The sequence below is a fragment of the Mobula hypostoma genome, chromosome X1, assembly GCF_963921235.1.
Source record: "Mobula hypostoma chromosome X1, sMobHyp1.1, whole genome shotgun sequence".
In the NCBI taxonomy this organism is placed as follows: domain Eukaryota; kingdom Metazoa; phylum Chordata; class Chondrichthyes; order Myliobatiformes; family Myliobatidae; genus Mobula; species Mobula hypostoma.
In genome coordinates this window covers 36,402,723-36,419,425 of record NC_086128.1, presented here as the reverse complement: position 1 = coordinate 36,419,425, position 16,703 = coordinate 36,402,723, and the positions used below count along the sequence as shown (strand labels likewise).

General features: G+C 40.8%; 1 protein-coding gene across 1 annotated transcript in view; it reads left to right on the top strand.

Moving 5' to 3' along the window:
• LOC134340149 (serine/threonine-protein kinase 17A-like) overlaps nt 1–16,703 on the top strand; it is a 58,228-nt gene that overhangs the window by 30,853 nt on the left and 10,672 nt on the right. The window contains exon 3 of the mRNA XM_063037052.1: nt 13,992–14,136. Coding sequence (XP_062893122.1) covers nt 13,992–14,136 — 145 coding nt within the window. The remainder of the gene's footprint in view (nt 1–13,991; nt 14,137–16,703) is intronic.

Below are 16,703 nucleotides of genomic sequence, written 5' to 3'. Positions count from 1 at the left end.
GATTTTTGTTACTGAGCTGTAATGCAAGAGTATCAGTGCACTTGCTTCATCGCCAGACTTTATAAAACCAACGGAATAAAAATGATCTCACATTTATAATGGAGGAAACATAGACTGCACTTTCTTTTTCATGACCTAAGAAAGTTCAAAGTTAGCAGAGTTCCAGTTCAAAGGACATCGGTAAGCTTCCATCTTGAAGTCTGCCAGGTGATGGGAAATGTTTTATGTAGCAAAGTCAAGTGCACCCATTATCCTATAATGATGCAGAAAACCCCTTGGCACCGACTAGCTACTGTTTCTTTTGGTGGCTTTTCAGCGCAGTAATTGCCTGTTAGTACAAGCTGCTACATTCATTGTGATACCTAATACACTCTGCAGGCCGATAGCCACGAAGGAAATGATAGCCTGCAGTGGAGTGAACATTGCCTTTTTTGTTCATAGGGTGAAAGCTAACACCTGCACAAGTCAGGAAACACATTGCTCTCGAGTGACTGACTCCCGTCTCTCCAGCTTCATGTCTTCAGATCAAATGTCTCGTTTTTAATGCGAGTTGTCTCAAGGGGAAGAAGTTGTTGCTGCTCTAACCGCTTAATAAAAGACTGCAGCAGTCTTCAAACCTCCATATAATTTTCCAGAGTTTAACTGCAGGCTTGCAGCTTTTTGGATTTAAAATATCTTTTTCAACTCTTTTTGCTGCAAAAGGACCATCCTGCAGTTTTCATTTAGTTGAGAACTCATCTAATTAAAAAGCTCAGTACAGAAGTATAACTAGTGCCCTGAAGAAAACTCTGGCACATTCTGTTGTAAGGATTGCCAACAATCAGTTGTTCCTATAAAGTAAAGGAGGTGATCTGGCCAAAACTAATCTCTACAACAGATGATCTGATCTTTCTGATATTGTTATTTGTGAGACCTTGTGTATAAGTTGGCAACAGTGATTCCTATTGTGCAGACAGGGCTTGTCTGCTGTGGCTGGCAACTCACCTAGGAGAAGGGAAACTCTGATCTCAAACCTTCCCTGCCTTGTAGCTATACCCACTCATTGGAAAGGCTTCAGGAGTAAACCCTGAGAAAAAGTCTGGAGCTGGAGTCCCTAGGGCAGTCCTACGTTGAGTTCAATGCTGACTGGCAACTCCTGCGACACTGCTGGTACCAAAATGTATCAGTCCCTGCTGTTCCTTTGGATTCATCAGCTGTGTGGAGAGTCATCAGCTGTTGCTACAAGGGCAAACGCTTGCTCTCCATATGGTACTGCCCTGGCCTGCATATCACGTAGACAGCTGGGACACAGCATCCATGGCTGACTCCGACCAGTGGTGGGCCTCAGTGCAATACCATGTTTCAAAGGTGTTTCTCTGTTGAGTGAAGTGACATTACTATCGACAAGCTACTGTATCTAATTGTAGATGTTGTGGAATTTATCTGATAAAATTTAGAAGATACCAGCCACAATATTTTAGTATGGGAGATTTGCTTCTGCAATATCTTTATCTCCTGAATTAGTAGGTGAGCTTGAATGTAACGTCTTATGGCATTGTGTGTTAATTCACAGATGTACTTTGCACTTGCACTTTGTCAGGGCTACAAACCCCAAGGCTTGCTCAGTGCATTATCACAAGTCCAAAATGTAGGATAATTGTTATGATTGTTAATTTTGAAATATAATAATAAAATGCAGTCAGCACTCAACAGGTGAGGCAACATCTGTGGAAAGAAACAGTTAAACTCTATCAAAGGGCATTGACCTCAAATGTTAACTGTTTCTCTATCCGCGGCTGCTGTCTGACCTGCTGGGTGTTTGCAGCATTTTCTGTTTTTATTTTGGATCTGAAGGTTTTTGAGTTTCATTTATTAATTTTGATCATGGATTTGTTCTGAATAAAGCATGAGCTTAACTGTGTGTTATACAAACCTTGGATAATAGTAAAAAAAAAAGGTTTTGATAAATTCTACAGCAGATGAATAATTCAAAATAAAAACTCCAAAATTATTTCCACAAAAATTCCACAACTACTGAGGCTGGACTTAAGTACATTGTGACCTGACAGCGCTGCTGTGATTAGAAAGCATTGGAGAAAGAAATCTTAAAGCTGGATAGTGTGACACCATATTTTTGTGTGGTAAATAGTTTAATTTTATTTTTAAAAAATATAAAAGTAATTAGACACCTAATGTAATTTACACAATTTTGAATCCTTCATGAGTTAAGTACACAGTGTCTTTTTACCAGGCAATATATGTGGTATATCCATAAACATTGGTGGTTATGTGCAGTGCCCACACACAACCATCCCCAGCCCAGGGCAGACACTGCTCAACACAGTGCTTATGAGGCCTGTTTCAGCCTGACTGAGAAGGGACTGCTTGAGTAGGTTACAATCCAGTGTTGGGAACCCAGCTTCGCGAGGGGGTTAAAATTAGGCCTGTTCACTACCATATAATGCTCTGCACAGTAAAGGTGATTTCTTAGGATATAAAATTCACTGTTGCTTCTAAGGATGTAAAAGGGACTCTTATTACTCATGCAACTAGAGATGACAGTGTATGAAATGCATGGACTACATTTTTCCAATGTATGATATTTACCACTACTTCAACGGTGATCTGCGGGGTAATCCCAACTACTGTGATGGGGCAATAGCTGCATTGAGTTCTTTTTATTCAACCTTCATGGAGGAATAGATAGACTGCTGAGATATCCTTTTCATTCAAAGCGTGACTTTTAATGAAAAACATCAACATCAGAAAGCAGGTACTGCATTGGAAGTGGGGAGAAGACTGAGAGAGAAAGGGGATTTAAAACTGCAGGAGAAGTGGCAAAGTGCTCAGGGAAAGCTTGGACCTGTAACTCAAACTGACAAAAAAAAAGTGTGAAGAAGTGTTTGCATACTTTTGCATATGGCTAATACTGTGCTTGAGTTAATTTGATATAGGAGAACCCATTATACTTGTACCAAAGACGAAGTGAAGAGTTTGTGTGATTGTGCATGAATTGCAAAAAGCTAGCAGGCAGGTGTAGCAAGAGGTAAGAAGTCAAATAGCCTTTTGGAGTAAGGAAGTATTGTTACAACTGTAGAAAGTACTGTGAGGTCACACCTTGAACACAGTTTAGTTCTCCTTATTTAAGAACTCCATTGATGCAATCCAAAAGAGATCTGCTAGGTTAATTCCTGGGATGAGTAAAGTCTTCACTCATGAGCAGCCAAAGAACTTAGATGCACATTTAGTGCATCTTAGCAAAATGATGGGTGATCTTATGGAGACATGTAAAATACTCAGGAGAAGTGACAAGATGTCAGGATAGTTCCAGTAGCGGAAGAACTTGAATAAGAGGTCGTAGTTTCAAGATTGAGGGGGACAGAAATATAAAACTGAGATATGTAGGGGCAACTTTCAGAATCTTTAAAGTTCCTTACCCTGGAGAGTTGTGAAGGATGGATAACTGGGGGCACTTAAAGAAGAGGTTGATAAATTTTTGAAAGATCATGGAGTTAGGGGCCATTGGGAATGAGCACGGAAGGTGAGATGAGTCTTTGAGAAGGTTATCCATTATCATATAGTATAGTGAAATAGGCTTGGGGGTACAAGTGGCCTACTCCTATGGTTTTATTTTCAAATGTATTTATGCAATGTACTTTGGAAACTTTGCAAGTAATGTTACAGCTACTGAAGAATTTTGAAATGTTATAATGCAGGAAGTATAGCAGCCAGTTCACACAGAGGTGTCACACAAACAGCAGCTAGTCGATTGATAACATCCTTGGTTACCATTGGTTGCAAAACAACATTGGCTGGAAAATTAGGGGAAGCACCATGTTCTTTATTAACACAGTATGACAGCTTTTTAAATCCACCAAAGCAGATATGTGGGACTCCAGTTTAATAACTTACCCACAAAGTACCTCCTCTCTTATTGTAGCACCTGAATAATACTGCAAAATGCACTGGACTAGGGCTGGATAAGGTTGCTGACATTGAAGAGGGACCAACGATCAGTTTTATTTACTTGCAGAGTTCACAATCTGACCTATTAACTGGTGGGAGGTTTTAAACAAATCGAGTGTTCTCAGCGTGAGGAGGGATCATTACCAAAAGGGCTTATTCTTTCAAAGGGGAACTGACACTTAGCCAGAGCGGAAGAAGTGACTGTGGTTAGAGATATATTGACTTCTATGAGGAAATGAGGTAAACCAATTTTAGACACTCTGCATCACATGATCTCTCTGTTTTACATTACCAACATTTTAGCTTGGTAGCTATCAGCTGAACAGTGATAAGAGTGCCACTTGTTTTGAATGTTCTGTCAGCATTCATGAATGGTGGTCCAGCCTTAGAAGTCAGTAATCTAGTGTTGGTGATATCTTAATCAGTTACATTGTCTTAACATGTAGTGAAATGAGAATCTGCGAACTGGACGAGACCACACAGTCAGATTAAAATAATCTAAGGCACTGGTGCTGTGTTTCTCATTGTTCTGATGCTAAAATTATTGCATTTTGGCTCCAGATGTTAGATTTGATTTGCTGCAACGTTTATAGTTTTTTTTTCTGTCTCTGTTCCAATATAGCCTTGTGCTTGGGTGGTTAAGCCCAAATAGAATTATGTGGCTTTCTTGACTCTAAAGGTATGCTGCAGAAGGCAGATTGATTAACAAAAGTAGCAGATCTCATTCAAAATTAGATAAAGTTATGTAATGGGAGGAAAGATACCATTGTTTGTTTTTATGGGCAGATTGAGTAACTTAGAGCAAATGCCATCAGTCACCTTGCCTAACAGTCCAGTCTTCGAAAGTGGTCTGCTGTTGTTCCTGAGATCACTGACAGCCAGATGTGAGGGAGATGGGAAATGGCCATTACTGTATGTGATCTCCTTAACTCAACCACGGTGTTTGTTTTTCCAAGCCACCAACGGTTTCACAAAAGCTGCTCTCACAGCTCCTCAATCATTAATTTCAGCAGACCTGGTCTTGTTGGCTCTTGCTGTGTAGAACCTGAGCTACTAATCCAATTGAGAGTAAGTAAAGGTCACCGCTGAGAGAGGTGCTCATGGCATTGCAGGCTTGAAATGACCCAGACACGTCAGACAGAAGATCCAGTCTCCACCCCACGTTACCTCTCCCCTTCTCCACTGCACACATTCACTGTATTGAAATCAAGAGTCTAGGGTGTAATCAGATTCATAACTGGAGTGTACCAAACATTGCCAAACCTGTGAGTCATCAATCATATTTAAGTTGTTCTTTACACTGTTTTACTTAATATCCCTGTACTATGGCTCTTATAACTTGAGTTTAATTCTCAGTTTTATCTATACTCTGGCTTGGAAGCAGGGGGTGCATCACCCTTGCTGGATAATACCCTAATACCACCCCCCCCACCCCATGCACCCATGGCTCATCATGACTTGGCGCTGTGCAGCTGTTATTCTGTCTCAAGTAATTAGGTAAACGCTTGAAATAGGGAACCAAAGAAGAAATGCATGGCCATTTGCCATTTGTAATCCCACAAAATAATTCTGGAGACAGTGGAACTGCTGAGTAAAGGAGAAAGAAATCTATTGTTCACATTTCTTCAACATGCTGCAGTTGTTCCGTCTCTCAAAAGATTTTACAAGTTTGAAAAGGCCTGGAAAATCTCGAGTCCTAACATACACTCACTGGAGACCTAAACATACTTTCCTTGCAAAAATGATAGACACCTAATATAATGCAACCAATGCATTGATTGGGAATTCTATCTCCTTAAATTAGCTTAGTACCAGAATAGTAATCTTAAGAACCCCATGCGATTAAGTTTTAACTGTTGAGAATAATAGAATTAAAACCATGCATTGTGTTTACTTTTCATTTCTTTGGGAAGCAATCAAACTTTATATTGTGTAGAACATTATCAATTTAATGTTAACTACTTTTTTGGAGGATCAGAATCAGGTTTATTATCACCAGCATGAGACGTGAAATTTGTTAACTATCTTTTTTTACTTTTTATTTTATTCTTCCTCAGAGTTGCTACTTTGTTTTATTTTCCTTCAATTTGGACCACTTTCCCAGAGGAATCAACTGCATATATAAACTGGAAAGGTGGATGAAGTAAGCTGGTTAGAATTTCACCAACCATGCACAGTACCGTGTAATGACGAGACATGGGTTCATTGGCAGGTATTATCTAGCAAGGGTGACACACACCTGCCTTCAAAGAGTGTCTAGATGACATTGAGAAGCAAGCTCAAGTTACAAAGAGCTGAAGTACAAGGATATTAACTAAAATGGTGTAGAGAACAGGTTAAATTAGATAGTAGCGACAGATGACTGACAGATCTGGTGATGTCTGGTACACTCTAGTTATGAAAATGATTGCACATTAGACTCTGATTTCAATACAGTGAATGTGTGCGGTAGAGAAAGGGTGGGATAACTTGAAGCAATATGCTCCAGGTTAGATGAATCAGGAGAGGAACACTTAAGGGAAACAGAGAGTACAGAAGCATTGATGAAGTAGGAAGAGAAGAATGAGTCAAGTGCCTCAGAACTGGAGAATGGGAATTACCATTCTACCAGGGGCCAGACTTTTCTCACGTGCTTGCCCATGTGGTTATCATTCCAACAACTTGTTCAGAACGAATAATTGCAATGAAACGGTATATCAAATCATGTCAGTAGCAGGGGGATTTCGAAATGCTGAGGGAGCTCAGCAGGTCAGGCAGCATCCATAGAAAGGAATAAAGATTCAACGTTTCGGGCTGAGACCCTTCATCAGGATTTCTAAATAGTGAAAACACTATTGTCATTGCGAATATTTTTATTTTTTCTATTGTCCAATATTTCTAGATCAAATTTCCCTGACAACCTTGTGATGGATGAGATTCACTTGAACAATATTCGGCACAGCACTGTGGGCCGAAGAGCCTGTATTCTGCTGTAGGTTTTTTAATATTAGGATTGTCATTCTCTAAGTTGAGTTTGTTATCATATGCGCAAGTGCATTTATGCACAGGTACAATGCTAAACTTTCTTGTAGCAGCATCAGAGGCACATTCAATTCAAATTTGATTCAATTTTTGTTTGATTGACAACAAAATTTAAAACCAGGAGGACCATTACAGCTAAGCCACTTAGGTTAGTAGTTCTCCGTCATTCACACCGGAAAAGAAACTGACATGAGAATGCCAAGGGGCCGACATGAACTGCTGGAAGCAGTTCTGCATTCTTGTGATGTTGTGAGTTGATGTGATGGGTCTGAATCCCACACACCTGTTTGCAAGGTGTGGAAACAGACCACAATGTGTGGAAAATGACTGCTTATTAGTTTATCTTTAAATCATAACCTGGCAGGGTCACTTCCTGCATGTGTTTAGATTCATTTGGTGGACCATCTCAAGGAAGTTCTTAAAATTCCTTTGGGTAAAAGAAACACTATAAATCACAAACATCGCAAGTCACAAAAAAAGTTAGCAGGCAGGTGCAGCAAGTAGTTAAGAAGGCAAATGACATATTGGCCTTTCTTTTGAAGAGGGTGGGATCTTAGAAGTAGGGAAGTTTTGTAACAATTGTACAGGGTGTTAGGGTGGGGCCACACCTGGAATGTTGCACACAGTTTTGATTGTCTTAGCTAAGAAAGAATGTAGTAGCATTGGATGTAACCTGGAAAATATTCACCAAGTTAGTTCAAAGAATAAGAGAAATTTCAAGTTGAGAGTAGCTAAACAGGTTGGACCAGTATTCTTTGGAGTTTAGAAGAATGAGAGGTGACCTTATTCAAACGTACTATAAAATTGAAAGGAGGGGTTAACTTCAACTTTATTTATGTTTTTTCTCTTTTCACTGATTCAACAGCAAGTGATATCACAAGAAAACCAGTCTGGAGTTAATCAACCAGAGAGTGGTAAACAGCAAAGTTCGCCTAATCAGTTCATACTGGTGCATTTCAATTAGTGTTGTTTGAAGAGGTGAATGGACATTGACAGATAGAGTAATCAATACCTGGCTTGTTCGTTTTTCCTCACCAATGACACTTTCCTTTTACACTGGTTAGGCTCTGTACTCATCTCGTTGCCTGGTGAGCTCACTGTTTACACAAAAATAATCAAACGAGGTTGAAGTGAAAATATGTTTCTCATCTGTTCTATTAGTTACACATACCAAAGGTTCTAAAAGGATAGGACATTTCTGTGATATCCTCCGGTATACTTTACATCCTGTGAGGTAATTTTGAAGTGTGTCATAGAGTCCTAGAGCACTACAGCACAGAAACAGGTCCTCCAGCCCTTCTAGTCTGCACCAAACTGTTAATCTGCCTCGTCCCATCAACCCACGCCTGGACCGCAGCCCTCCATACCCCTCCTATCCATGTATCTGTCCAAACTTCGTAAATTTTGCAACCAAACCCGCATCCTCCACTTGCATTGGCAGCTCGTTCTCCACTCTCGCCACCCTCAGTGAAGAAGTTCCCTTAAATATTTCACTTTTCACCATTAACCCATGACCTTTAGTCTAGTCTCACGCAACCTCAGCGGAAAAAGCCTACTCGTTGCATTTAGCCTATCTGTACCCCTCATAATTTTGTATGCCTCTAGCAGATCTCCCCTCCATCTCCTATGCTCCAGGGAATAAAGTCTGAACCTACAATGCAGAAAATGTTGCAGACTGTTAGTACACGAATGAAATGACTAATCAGTATGTCTGGTACAAAGGGTAAATATTGGGCAGGACACAAGGAAGAACTCACCTGCTCTCCAAAATACTCCCAAGGATTGTCTCATCAAACTGAGGCAGTAGATAAGCACTTGTGTGTCATTCTGAAATATTAAGGAGCACTTCCTCAGATCTTGGTTTCTTAAGCTATTTAATAGAACATAGAACATAGAATAGTAAGGCCCTTCGGCCCACAATGTTGTGCCAACCCTTAAACCCTGCCTCCCATATAACCCCCCCACCTTAAATTCCTCCATATACCTGTCTAGTAGTCTCTTAAATTTCACTATTAGGAAGGGATTTGGGAGTCACTGTTATGCCATTGGGTCTGTAGGCTCAGGTAGGCCAGACTAGGTCAGTGTAGCAGATTTTCTTCCCTGACATTGGTGAGCCAGCTTTTTTTTCCCATATTTATATTTTTATTTTCTTATAAATACTTGGCTGCTGTGGGCTGTCTCCAGACCCAAGGTCCAGGTTTCTGGGTACAATTAACACAAAAGATTCTGAAGATGCTGAAAATTTTGGGAAGCACACACAAAATGCTGAGGGAACTCAGCAAGTCAGGCAGTATGTATGGAAAAGAATAAACAGTCAACCTTTCGGACAGAAACCCTTCATCAAGACTGGAAAGGAAGGGGGGAAGAAGCCAGAATAAAAAGGTGAGACATGGGAAGCAGTGCAAGCTGGCAGATGATACGTTAGACCAGGTGAGGGGGAGGGGGGATGAAGTGAGAATCTGGGGGATAGGTAGAAAAGGTGAAGAGCTTCCCCCTCACCTGGTCTCACCTATCACCTGCCAGTGTGTACTCTTTCTCCTCCCCCCTCTTATTCTGGCTTCTTCCCCCTTCCTTTCCAGTCCTGATGAAGGGCCTCAGCCCAAAACGTTGACTGCTTATTCCCCTTCATAGGTGCTGCCTGACCTGCTGAGTTCCTCCAGCATTTTCTCTGTGTTGCTTTGGACTTCCAGCATCTGCAGACTTTTTTAAAAAAAATATATCCTGTCCTTCCTAGTGCCATCTTTTGGATGTTAAATGATGTTTTGTCTCTGCTCTCTCAGGTAGTGTGAAAGATCCCACAGCAAGGAGTATATACCAGTTACTAACATTATCCTTTAATCAATATTCATTAAACCCAGTTAACTGGTCTCACAGTGGACACTTGTATACAAATTGGACTCTATGTTTTCTATATTAGAGCATTTTAGAAATATAAGATCTTTAGGTCATTTGGAAATAGATATAGGAGGCACTACATAATTGCAAGTCATACTTAAAGTGTGAATGCTTTCTTTTACCAATTACATTACATGATATTACATTGCTAATAAAATGGGATATTTGCCTTTTTTGACCATATCTTGCAAAATGAACACTTGAATTTGACAACAAGGCATGCACATAATTACCTGTTATTACTCAAATCCTAGAGAACATTTTTAGTTCATGTAGTAATTGCCAAGCAATTCCTTTAGGCAACAATTGGCTCCCACAGTTAAAACAAGCCCAGCTTTATACTTTCCTGTTTAAAGAACAATGTCTTTTTTCACTTTTGTAGGTAGTATTTTTGATTGCCTATTTATATCCCAAATTTAATTTTTCTTCAGCCGCACTATTCTAATGCTAACTTGAAATAGAAACAGAAAATGCTGAAAACACGCATTCTCTGTGGAAAGAGAAACATCCAAAATTTCAGGCTCATAAACAAGAGCTTCTGCAGATACTGGAAATCTAGAGCGACACACATGAAATGCTGTAGGAGCTCAACAGGTCAGGTAGCATCTATGAAGGGTAATGAATAGTTGACGTTTAGGGCCCAGACCATCTCTGCACTTTCCATCAAGACTAGACAAGGAATCCTGGACCTGGAACGTTAACTGTTTCTCTTCCCACCAAAGCTTCAATTTCTGTTTTTGTTTCAGATTTTCAGTATCTGCAGGATCATATGTTTTTTTGATTTTTCTAATACAAGGTCAATCTGTATGGAATGTGTAGGTTTCATTTGCAAGGTAGTGCTTAAAAAAAAAAGAAGAATCACCTAGTGGATGCAAGTTCTCTAATGCTTTGGTAACCATGACTTTCTATTCCAGTCAAAGTCATTATAGTGAGGTGAATAATTTGCAATGTCAGCATCAATGAAAGTGAAAATATTTTATTCAAATAAAGCTTCAGGACAGAAACAAGACCATCATCCCAACAAATCTGTGCTGAACACAATAACAAATTAAACTGAAATTGGTTATAAAGTTTAGTCAAAGGGTACTACAGCACAGAAACAAACCCTCAGCCCATCTAGTCCAATCCGAACTGTTATTCTGCCTTGTGCCATTAACCTGCTTCTGGACCGTAGCCCTCCATCCCCTCCCACCCATGTACTGATCCAATCTTCACTTAAATGTTGCAATCGAACCTGTACCACCACTTCCGCTGGCAGCTCACTCCGCACTCGCATCACCCTCTGACTCAGTGTTCAAAGGTTCATTTTATTACCGAAGTATGTATGCACAACACAACTCTGAGACTTGTCTTCTCCTGATAGCCATGAAATACAGAAAGCCACAGAAGTAGTTGAAAGAAAGACATCAATTCCCCACCTGCCACACAAAAACAGAAGGAAACAAAAACTTGAAAACCCCAACCCCTCCCTCACGCAAAAGTAACAGATCACCCACATGGAGAGACAAGAAGAACATCATACCCCCAAACCCCAGCCCTCAAATCAGCAACAAGTAAGAGTGGATAAGAACACGAAAAAAAATAGAACTAAAAGAGTCCAATCCATAAATCTCAGAATTTCGATAACACCTCTGAAAGCATCAGAGGCCTTTCTGAAGGCAGCGACACAAACCAGAGTGGAGAAATTCCCCCTGTTTCCCCCTAAATATTTCACCTTTCACCCCTAACCTGTGGCCTTCTAGTCTCACCCAACCTCAGTGGAAAAATGCCCGCTTGCATTTACCCTATCTAGAGTCAGGGTCTTTCTCCCAGAATGGATATATTAAAGACTACAGGGCATAGCTCTAAAGTGAGAGGTGGAAAGTTTAAAGAATATTTGTGAGCAAGCATTTTTTTTTACACTGGAAGTGGTCAGGGCAGGTGGTGGAAGCGGATACAATAGCAACCTTTAAGAGGCATTTGGACAGACACATGAACACCAGGAAACAGAGAGATACAGACCTTGTGTCGTCAGATGGGATTAGATTAGATCAGTATTATGGTCCACACAGACAAGAAGTGCCAAAGGATCATTCCTTTGCTGTTGTTGCTGTTGTAAGTTCTGAGGCCATTTAGGTGTCTCCACTGAGGTTGTAGTATGGCTGAAGACCTGTGTGGGATCTGCAGACTCTTGCACAAGTGGTACTTGGAAGGCTGGGTGGGTTATTTGGGGTGATGTGTTGTAGGCTCTGCTGTTTGTGCTTAGCTTCCGCAAGCTCCCATCATGGCTAGGTGGTCACGGGAGGCATCTTAGTGCCTTCCCAAATGCTCCTTCTCCCTATAGCGCAATCAGGAATCATAAATTCCCATCAGCGAGTGAGGATATTGCATCTTTTGAAGGGGCTTTTCGAGAATGCCCATGGGAATGCTTTTTCCTGTCCTCCTTGAAACCTCGTACCGTGACAGAGCTTGAATCATGCACATGGCTCACAAGGTGACTGATGACTATTCGCAATACATATCTTTTCCTTAAATGGAATCACTGGTGTTGCATATCTGAGGTGTGATGGTATTTTTCCACATCAACAGTTATGCAAGCTACAGGGTGTGACTTGTTTTCCCATCAGTGAGGCAAGGTACACTTTTACGATCCACATGAATCTGCTGTGTACTGAAACATCTAAGGTTGGCATTAGCCTAGAGATATTTGACAAGTTATATGGTGCTGCACCCTCGCGCGCTTCAACAGGTTTAAACAATGGACTGAAGAGAAATGTACAAATGTGTTAAATCATTGTTTCTGATATAAATAGAAACTTTCTGTTTTAGCTGTATCTGGGCATGTGAATTAATCTTGAGTTCGCTACTGAGAAATTAAATTAACTATGCCTTTTGTGCCATTACCCAACTGAATATTAAGTTCATTTGCTTTATTTGTCACCTGTACATCAAAACATATAGTGAAATGCATCATTTTGCGTCAACGACGAACGCAGTCTGAGGGCTGTGCTGGGGGCAGCCCACAAGAGTCACCGTGCTTCCAGCGCCAACGTAGCACGCCCACAACTTACTGACCCTAACCCGTACATCTTTGGAATGTGGGAGAAAACTGGAACACCTGGAGGAAACCTTTGCGGTCGCAGAGAGAATGTACAACTTCCTTACAGACAGTGGCAGAATTGAACCAGCGGCGCTGACACCGTAGTAGATTGTGCTGACCACTATGCTACTGTGCCTTTTTCTGGAATGAACATATAAAGAACTATTCCCAGGTTCTATGCAATACTGTAAGCACTTCATTGGGTATTTCAAGGTGTGAGTCACTCTTGTGTGCCAGTACGACTCTGTAGCAGGGGCACATGGCACATTTTTCCCTGTGCAATGCCCACTCCATTATGGGGCACTTGCAGGGCAACACAGTCCTTCTAGTGAAGCACTAGACCTGTGTGCTCACAAGCCAAGGACAATACTCATCTTAAGGTCATCTTGATTCATCCCCAGAAAATCGACTGATCCTGACTCACTCCAACCTATCTGTTCATTAATAGATCTTCTAGTCTTTTCCTCAGATTCAGAATCACATTCAAGTTTGTTGTCACTGTCTAATACGGTGTGAAATTTGTTGCATTGCAACAACAGCACAGAGACACTGATAAGTTACAAAATAGTGCAAAATAAAAAGTAGTGAGGTAGTGTTCATGGGTTCAATGTCCATTCAGAAATCGGATGGCAGAGGGGAAGAAGCTGTTCCTGAATCACTGAGTGTGTGTCTTCAGGCTCCTGTACTTTCTCCCTGGTGGTAATAATGAGAAGCGAGCAGGTCCATAATGATGGATGTTGCCTTTCTGAGACATTGCCTCTTATAGATGTTCTCTGTAAGAGGTGGGAAGCATCGTGCATGTGATGAAGCTGGCTGCGTCTGCAGCCTTTTGCGATTCTGTGCAACGGATTGCATCACACACAAAATGCTGGAGGAACTCGGCAAGTCAGGCAGCATCTGTGGAGAGGAGTGAACAGTCAATGTTTCAGGCCGAGACCCTTCTTACCTTTGGATTACCCTTCTCCATAGATGCTGCTTGACATGCTGAGTTGCTCAGGATTTCCAGCATCTGGTAAAGTTTGATATTAATGAGTTATTTTTCCTCTTGCAGTGCTGCAGGTGGAGAGATCTTCAACCAGTGTGTTGCAGAAGGAGACGAGGCCTTCAAAGAGAAAGATGTGATCCGCCTTGTGTGTCAGATTCTAGATGGAGTTGCCTATCTACATGGGAAGAATATTGTTCATTTGGACTTAAAGGTAAGGCTACTTGACAGCACGTTGGAAATCGCAGTTTATTACTGCCGGTCCTGAATACCCTAAAAGTATGTGGCAGTATTGTGTTTCCAATGACATTGTTGCCTTTGCACCATGGGGTGTAATTACACAGATGAAACATGGGATTGTGCAAAATGAAACTGCTGATCCTTTTAAAATCATTTGAAGATAGGTGGGAGTATAGCAATATCGAGAGAGGTTTGATTCTTGCTGTCAGTTTAAGATGTTATCAAGATTTTGAAGGCTTATAGCGCATGCCAGATTTTGTGGCACACAAGGTAACTGGTGAGTATCCCATCCACTTTATTGGGTACGCCAGTACACCTGCTTGTTAATGCAAGTATCCAATCAGCAATTGTGGCAGCAGCTCAATGCATAAAAGCATGTGGACATGTCAAGAGGTTCTGTTGTTGTTCAGAGCGAACATCAGAAAGGGGAAGAAATGTGATCTGAATAACATTGACTGTGCAATGAGCATTGGTGCCAGTTGGGGTGGTTTAAGTACTGCTGATCTCCTGGGATTTTCACGCACAGCAGTCCCTAGAGTTTACAGAGAATGGTGCAAAAAATAAAACACATCTAGTGAGTGACAGTTCTGTGGTTTGAAAACACCTTGTTAATGAGAGAGGTCAGTGTAGAATGGCCAGACTAGCTACAGCTGATAGGAAGGCGACAGTAACTCAAGTAACCATGCATTACAACGGTGGTGTGCAGAAGAGCATCTCTGAATGCACAACACATGGAACCTTGAAGTGGATGGGCTACAGCAGCAGAAGACCACGAACATACACACAGCGGACGCTTCATTAGGTAGAGGAGGTGCCTATAAAATGGCCACTGAACGTAGCTTTAGACTCCAGTGTTGCCATTGCCACTAAATGCCAAGGAGAAAAATTTTTACTACTTCGACTGGATTCGCCATTGTGAGAGTTAACTGTGAGTTTTTCCATGGAACAAACTGTTTATGAGCCTCAAAGAGAATTTGTATGGTGTGCCTGTTTCTACACGCTATTAGTGGATAGATTTAAACTCACTAGTAATACGCTATGAAAGGCTTATAGAGCAGGCGCCACAATGGTTCTATAATGTGACAGGATTGCTGTCTGCTCATATCATCACATCTGTGGCTAGGTGGATTTCTCTAAGTTTGCGTGGGACACTTGCCAGATTGAAATTACCACTAAAACAAAATAAGGAATCAGCAGGTAGGTGCTTGGCAACCAATGAAGTTAGTGCAAGTTTTAACTGGTAATCAGTATGTATGCAACATTCATTAAATTAACAGTCCAGAGTCTTATTTTTCCTTTGCACATTCAGAAATTCCACTCCATTTTAAATGACACAATTAAGGATCCATTTTTGTTCAAATAAATCTGCATGAAGATGTACATTGAGCTGAATTTTAAATTGTGACTTGTACTGTGAGGGGACTTGTTACAATGAAATGGACTGACAATCTAATGAAGATGGAAAGAAATAGAATCCATTATTGTTCAATGAGATGTTTTAATGGGTAGAACAGCAAACCTGCTAATCTCAGCTTTACACAATGATGAACAGATGTGTTCCTTGTCCAGAAATCCTGTTTCCTGAAAGTTTTATGGCAATCTTACTTTCATTAAAGAAAAACAACAAATTTATGCAACTTTCTGCTTACAGGGACCGCTGACATGTAACACATCCCGTACACTCCGAGTGTGGTATAACACCTGTGTCACCACTTTCAAGGAGCTTTCAGGGACTTGGTCCTGAAGGTCTCTTCATGCATTAACACTCTGAAGATCCTGACCACTTGTCTGATCTACCCAACCAGAATTTGACTTCTCAGAGTGCATTACTTGGTACTTGTTTGGATTAAGTTCCACCTGCCACCATTCTGTTCAAATTCCAACATGGTCTATATCCTGCTGTATTCACAGGGAGCCTTCTAGTGTACATGGTGTACATTTGGGCTCTCCCTCTATTCTAAAGGTTCAATGAGAAAAGCTGTTGCTGTCTCTGCTAACTAAACAAAATATCCCAGCCTGTTCATTTTAGTTTTTAAAGAGATTAGAAATAAACTTTGGATGCACCATCCAAGAAGTCTGACCATATGCATGCAAATAAAGTGATTTCAAGATCTCATGTACATCAGGTGGCAGTGCTCCTTGTGCTTTGTTCCTTTCAGAACAGACATATTAGGTAGCGTTGTCCTGGGAGTGACAATTCTTGGTCACAGTATGATAACTCAAGTTAGAGAGAGGATCAGGCAAGGGATTTGGGTGGGAAAAAGAAACGAACACAGCTGCTGGAAATTTGAAAAATTAAGTATTGGAAATACTCAGTAGGAACAGCAAAATGTAAACATTTTCTATCTACAACCCTTCATCAGAATTAAGAAAAACTAAACCAATATAATTTAAATGTAGATTTTTCAGTACTTTTTTTCCATTTTTAAGCAGGTCAGGCAGCATCTGACAAAGAGAATCAATTAACATTTCAGACCTTCCATCAGATCAAAGGCAGCGAAAAACAGATTGGTCTAGGTAGCAGCAAAGGTAGGGCAGGAT